Source organism: Contarinia nasturtii, unplaced genomic scaffold (genome assembly GCF_009176525.2).
Source record: "Contarinia nasturtii isolate CC-2019 unplaced genomic scaffold, AAFC_CNas_1.1 Cnas_scaffold_1037, whole genome shotgun sequence".
Lineage (NCBI taxonomy): Eukaryota > Metazoa > Arthropoda > Insecta > Diptera > Cecidomyiidae > Contarinia > Contarinia nasturtii.
In genome coordinates, this window is record NW_022198383.1 from 3,412,020 (window position 1) to 3,419,301 (window position 7,282).

The window sequence follows — 7,282 nt, forward strand, 5'->3', positions numbered from 1 at the left end:
AAAATAAATTTAATTTGATCAAAAAAAGATTTTCTTATGTTCATGATTTAACAATAATAATAGATTCTTTTTAGAATTCTTGAGAAGGAATAATAATTATATTTTCTTTTATAGGAACTTAACCTTTCTTTTCTTATTTGATGGAATTATTTATTATTATTTATAAATTGTAATGGAGAAATGCCGAAATATTTTCTTAGAATGAAAGTTTTTAAAAAATTGTTTAATTGCACACAAAACTTAGATTGAAATTATAAATACAACTTGACGCAAGCTGGTGTTGATGTTGAACTGATACAGTCCGTAAGAGTTTATTTAGAGTTGATTACGTCTCAGTATATTTGATCGTGTTGTATCCATCGCTGAATCTAGTAGATACTGGAAATTCAATAGAAATAACGTTATTAATCAACAAAAATTATGACACAAGTAAAAAAAACTAAAAACTTACGTGGATAAGTTCGCCGCAAATTGTCCAGAGTAACGGGATCTTTGCAAGTTGAACACGTGTTATGATTGTAATAATAATTTTATTCTTTTATAGGAATTGTGTTCTTTCTAGAAATTTAACCTCTCTTTCCTTATTTAATGGAATTATCAATGCGTTGTAATGGAGAAATGTGGAAATATTTTCTTCGAATGAAAGTTTGAAAAAAATCGTTTAAATGCGAATGGGTAATCAATAGGCGAAAAAGTTGACGATTTGCATTGAACTTGACGCAAGCTGGTGTTGGTGATGAACTGATTTAGAGTTGATTATGTCTCAGTATATTTTATGGTGTTGTATCTAGTTGACATCGGACATGGGTGACTGTTAGTCCATCTACATCCATGGGATTTTTATCACAACATGGTTCAATATGTCTACTTGTGTTGGGTTGAATTTCAATTTCAATAGTGATTGAATCGTCTATTACAAAACCATTTTCAACGTCCGTCAAATCGTCCCATGTAATATAAGAAAGAACGCCAAACCCCATAGATGGGTTGTAATCAAAAGGATACCCATCAACAATCCTTCCAACTCGATCAAAAGGCGACAGCAGTCTGAATTTTGCAAATGCACCAATCGACCAGTTTTCCGGTCGTTCTTGCTCATTACAGAACAAATGCATATACAGCCAAGTTACTGCAAACCTGGTCTGTATATCAGCTTTAAATTTAAATGGTACGCCATGAACCAAAAACTTCTCAGAACAAACGTTATCCAATGTGTTAAGATTTTTTATGTTGAATTTGTATTTACAGCTTGATGCAGACACACTTGCTGTAGCCATTGTGATATAATATTTTTTATATATGATCAAAAAATGTATTGCCAATTGACTGTCGATTTCTTCAACGAAGTTGATTCTTTTAGAACCGAATATCGAATGTGTCTTTTTACGACTGAACCATGCGGTGTATGTACATTGTACAAGTTCTGCGAAAAATGATCGGCAAACCTCTGCTGTCATTCAACGGACTTTGACAGTTTCAAATGTGTGGGTAAGATTGGCGCTTTGAGTTTAAATCGAATTCGAAATTGCTCAGTTGTATGCAGTGAGTTTGCTATAATGAATTGAACGTTTATATCTTATGTATAATTTTTAATTAAAGTAAATAAGAAGATATTTTCACATTAGAATTTATTATTTCTTTTAAAATCACAGTTGAATTTATTACAAAAATTGAAACATGAACTGCAACCGTATCTGAGAGTTTAAACGATTTTAAATTTAACCCTCCTAGGTATAGTTCGAAATAAAAACAATATAGTATAGTTACGGTCTATTAGACCGTTCATACAAAATACAGGGAAACCAAACAAAAACCAAAACAAAATCACACATTTTTTCAAATTTTTGCATTTTTTTTAAATAAAAACATTGAAAAAGGTTTGAAAGTTAAAAATTGAAAAGATTTCAAGAAAATAATTAATTTGAATCATCATTTGAATTTACATGAGAGCGTTTTTTTCTCGCATTTTGCACACACAACAGTGATTTTCGAATGTTCGCCGCATACATTTTTATTGCATTTGTCGCAACATGTTTTGGTTTTACGATTGATTGAACTTGGACATAAATGACATGCACGTCGTTGTCGTGGTGTAACTGGCGCTTCTTGTTCCTCTTGACCCATCAAATGCTCACGAACTTCTTTGAAAGCCGACTGATTAGATGCATTCATGCCACGCGCTGTTCGCCGTGAGATATGATCGTAAACTAAACCTTCATACAATTCGATCAAAAATGTCTTGCGTTGAAATGCATACTGTTCATGCGTGATATCGTGACTTGTGTTGTAAAGAACAAATGCTGCAACACCACATACGTTGATGAGATTCATGAAGAATGGAAATGGCCATCGATTGGTTCCAAGTTGACATGAGTTTGAATGGCACATTTGATCCCTAGTTTGATCCAAAACATCCACACCGCCTTTTGTGCTATTGTAGACTTCAGATCGATTTTTTTCTGACAGACATTTTGTTGAAATAATAATATTATGTACGCGATAAACAAGATTCAAATTGATTTTTCTTGAGAATTTCAACCTATCTTCTCGTTTTCCAAATTAGTTTTTCATTTTTATTAAACGGATATCATAAATTTTCACCAACTTGATTTGTGAAAATGCTTGATTATGTGTTTCCCATACATTTTGTATGGACGGTCTAAGAGACCGTAACTATACGATCAAGTTAGGATTTTCGTCTTTCTGGATTTTTTTTTTTTACAGAACAGTTTCAGGATTTTAAATGTTATTTTCAATATTTATCCATTATTCTCGTAAAAAGGCGAAAATTTGATGCCAATCGGTCGACGCATTTCCATTTTATGATATTTTTTTTAAGTTTTCGGTCTAATAGACCGTTACTATACCTAGGAGGGTTAAAAAGTGAAATTTTAACGGAATTTTTGACATTATTTGCTTAAGGAATTAAAACAAAGTATGAAAAAAATCTTCGACAATTATATTTTTTTTAAAAGAAACTTACTTTATTTCACTGTGTTCGTATGGGACATTTTTTGAAAAAATATGTTATGACGTGATTGAGAATGTTATAAAAGAACTGTTATTTCGAAGGGCTTTGGATTACTTACCATTTGTATTTATATTTTTTTTTCATCTGAATATGTCATTTCAATTTTAATATCCACATTGCAATATGTTTATTCCTGCGGCATGTATTTTATTCGATTTATTGAAGATTTGTAAGAATTTATATGTTTGATTGAATGAAACAGTCAGTATGAACATTGTTTACGATATCTACTTGATGTTGATCGCGCCAAAATTCACAGTCATTCGTATGAAATTCTGAAACCTAGTTTTTTTCAGGCAGTGAAAAACACATTTACGGCTATATTTATGAGTTAAATACACAAATAGTTTGCTTCTTGGAACTCTTAAATCTGATCAAGTTCTGTCAAAGATTATCAATGTGAAATAAACAAGCACAGCCTTTTGTCGCGTAAATTTTGATGTTGAAGTTCTATATAAAGAAATAAATGTGATCGAATAAATGTTGGACAAAAGTCACTTACATTCACGAATTTTACATATGAAATGATACCATGAAATACATACCTCGTATTTATTTATTAATGATCATGTAAACAGTTGAGAAGGGAATATGAAAGAATAAACAATTTGGTTCCGTATAATTTTCGAATCAGCTTAAGTCGCTAATAGATTTTTTATTTGGAATTCTTGTGAAGGAATTGTAATTGTGTTACATGGTATTGTTGTCATACGAACTAAACGTCTATATTCGTAACGAAATTATTTATGCTTTTAAATATAGATATACTCGATTAGAATGAAAGTTTGAAATTAAATTTGCTTAAATGTATGCGATTGAGTAAAAATAAGAATGAAATAGGCGAAACATTTGATTTGTGTTGAACTTGACGCAAATTTTTTGAATTGAATTGAAGTTCATGACTGTTTTCCTAGTTTTGATTACGTCTCAGCATTTGATCGTGCTGTATCCATCACTGAATCTAGTTGACACTTGAAATTTAAAAGAAATAATTCTATTAATCTCTTTAAATATGGTTGAAATCAAAGTTTTACTTACAATGGCAAAAAAACTGGATGCAAATCTTCCAGAGCAATGGCATCATTGCATGTTGGGCACACTTTTCGAGCTGTCACAGATGTCGTGATACATTCCGTACAGAACAAATGGCCGCATTTCGTTGAGGAAACTGCTTGGTCACCAATAGTTTCGAAGCAGATAGAACATTCTATTTTCCGTTGTTTTTCATCGTCGTCACCATCATCGAAAATGCCAGCAGGTTTGATTTTCATTTCAATGATAATCGAATTATCGTTTACAAATCCATTTTCAGGCTTCAACAATTCATCCCACGATACAAGATTAATTAATAACCAACTTGACGTAAGACACCTGTTTTCAACTTTTTCGATGGCCTTTCCATCTTTTGAAGATACCAATGTGAACAATATTTTTGATTTGTACGATATTTCATCGGCATCCGAATTTGAACTCAAGCGAATTTTGAGATCTGACGATTGACTTTTGTATACTTGCAAGTGGCATGATAATTTGCGAAGGTTGAATTTCGTCGATGCAACAGCCATTAGATTCTTGACATTGGCGATCGTTAGTCGATACAAAACCAGGCAATTTTCATCACAACTCTTTTCAATATTTTCAAAAGTTAATCGACTCTTGTTTTCATCACTTGTTTCGGCTACAATTTCGATTTCCAAAGTGATTGCATCGTCTTTAACATAACCCTTCTCGACGTTCAATAAATCATTCCATTTAATAAAATTCGGAAAACCATAACCCAATCCGCTGTTGTCAAAAGCATAAGCTTCAATAGTGCGTTCAACTGGATTCACTTCATCCTTAGACGATAATAGTTTGAATGATGCAAATGCAGCATGTGACCAATTTTCCAGTATTTCTTTCTTTTGACAGTACAAATAAATACCAAGCCTATCAACTGCAGCACTGGCATTTTTGACAACTTTTACATTCCATGGTACGCCTTGAACCAAAAATTCCGGTGAAAAAATTTGCTTAAGTTTGCTAATGTTTGCTATTTTGAAGTTGAAATTTACTTTTGGCACAGATACAGACACATTTACTTCGGCCATGGTGATATAATATTTTTTATTCCGAAAATGAATATGGTCAAATAACAAAATTACTAATTGGAAATCAATTTCGTCAACGAAATACTTATTGTCGATTCTTTTAGAACTAAATGTGTGTTCTCCGTCAAGCGCTCTTACGACTGAATAGTGCTGTGTACAATTGTACATACGGTTTCTGCGAAAATGATCATAAACCATATACTGTCATTCCAGAGGACTTTGACAGAACGAAATGTGTGGTTAAGATTGTCGCTTTTAGTTTGAATCCAATTCAAAATTGCTCAGTTGGCCACAGTCAGTTTTCAGTTTCAATTGAATTCACTGGTTTTTCGAAAATGTCTTACTAGAGTAAATAAAGGGCAAAATCATGATCATTTTAATTCTCATTTACGTAACCATTCAAAGCGGTCTATTTTATTGATTTATTTAAAAATCAAAATTTTACTGTTATCCATACGCTAAAAAGATAAAGGATTAAAAATTACGGTACTTTAAAAAGTGAGCATATTGACATTAATGTCATAGAACTTGTTTTTCATGGATGTAAATCCCATCGAAATTCATATATCCAAAAATTCTTCATTAGTGAGAAAAATGTTTTTTTTTTCTGCATTGAACGGAAACAAATTTTCGTTCGTTTGCCATTAATTTGAATTATATGAATGTTTCATACAAAATGAAACCCCAAACAGCAGCACCGGCACACATTAATCAAAATGCCGACAAACGATTCTCATTCCTCTGCGTTATAGCGAATCGATGTTCATAAAATGCGCTTATTAGCACTCAATCGACAGGAGCTCATTTATCTATTGTTGAAGCCGCAACATGTTTGACTGCGTATGTGATTTTTCGCGTAAAGTCATGAGTCAATACACTTGCATGAGCGTATATATACACATATCGGTAGAGCGTCGAGTAAAAGACCAAGAATCGTGTCCATACAACGTTTGTGCATGAAATCATAACGCATCGCGCATATGGCAACAGCCAAATCGATGCAATTTGTTTTGTAGCCTGTGCGCGCTTACGTCTAATTTATAAGCAATCTTTTGAAACATGATCAGGCCAAAAGCGGCATTTCTCTCACTCTTCCTCTCTGCCACTCCGCGTGTATGTGTGTGTGTGTGTCGTGAAAATCGGGCGTATCGTTCGAAATAAATAAATGGAACAGATTGGTTTTGGTATTTATGGTCTGCCTTGAATTATTGCTCGTTGCGGTGGTTCGGGTAACAGTTGTGTGTTATTGTTTTCGCGCAAAATGTTTTGGTCTTTCTGCAAGATGCAACATTAAATCATTGATACACAATGTTTATATTTATTTGTTGTTCAATTCGGTTGAATTTTGGTGTTCGGCTGTTTTTATGCATTAATATTGAGCCGACATTAACTTCGATAAACAAGTCATTTTTCAATTAAGCTGCTCGGCCAAAAGGTGAGAACGACGGCTCCAAAACATCCAATTATGTGTTAATAATCAAAGAGAAAGTGCGTACCTTCAATTTTGATTGTCTCACTGTATGCAGTCATTGATTCTCCTTCGCCAGATATGCTCATGTTAGCGGCAAAATATTATGTGTACAAAGAGAACCAGCAAAACGAAGTATATCGCTGGGTCGACGCATATGTGCGTGTTCGATCCTCAAGGGAATCGCATTTCTGCGTATTATTGATGTTTCCTCTCTTGATTTGATGGTTTCTCATTTTCAACTCCCCGAATAAGTGGTTCATGTTCGGACACAAAGAATCCGAAAATGGTCACGAGTGGTGTCAACTGCTGAACAAATAAATCGTGACGATTTGGTTTGAAGAACGAATATTCTATATATTCGTTTGATTGATATGAGCGGGAGAGTGAAAGAAAATATCCCACACAACAAACGTCTTGCTTGAGCCAACAAACATTTCATCAAATTTACTGGTTCAATGTTTTCACATCAAACTCTCGTTCGACATCCAGTAATGCCCATACAAAAGCATCAAATAAATTTTTTCCTGAAATGTTTGCTTTTATTACACTTTATTTACAGAGTGTGGGGATACGTTTTCACTCTATTTACTTTACCATATATACAAAAAAAGCGAGAAATAAAAACTTTTGTTACCATTGGGCTTAATAATAATTTACTTAGTTCGGTTTTCCGGCCATCATTCCAATGTT

General features: G+C 33.2%; 1 protein-coding gene and 1 long non-coding RNA gene across 2 annotated transcripts; both read right to left on the reverse strand.

Annotated features, from left to right (window-relative positions):
• Window positions 1–191: 191 nt before the first annotated feature.
• Window positions 192–1,400, reverse strand: LOC116344016. The gene is made up of 2 exons (XR_004201374.1): window positions 452–1,400; window positions 192–378 (listed from the first exon to the last, which is right to left on the reverse strand). It is a non-coding gene; the product is annotated as an uncharacterized LOC116344016 (long non-coding RNA).
• A 2,243-nt stretch (window positions 1,401–3,643) lies between these two features.
• Window positions 3,644–5,278, reverse strand: LOC116344284 (E3 ubiquitin-protein ligase BRE1-like). Its single transcript, XM_031772756.1, has 2 exons — window positions 4,070–5,278; window positions 3,644–4,002 (listed from the first exon to the last, which is right to left on the reverse strand). Exons 1-2 carry the CDS (start codon window positions 5,119–5,121, stop codon window positions 3,993–3,995), a joined length of 1,062 nt encoding a protein of 353 aa, XP_031628616.1. The 5' UTR covers window positions 5,122–5,278; the 3' UTR covers window positions 3,644–3,992.
• Window positions 5,279–7,282: the final 2,004 nt, after the last annotated feature.

Coding starts and splice junctions, on each gene's coding strand:
- LOC116344284 (XM_031772756.1), bottom strand. CDS start 5,121: ATGGCCGAAGTAAATGTGTCTGTATCTGTGCCAAAAGTAAATTTCAAC.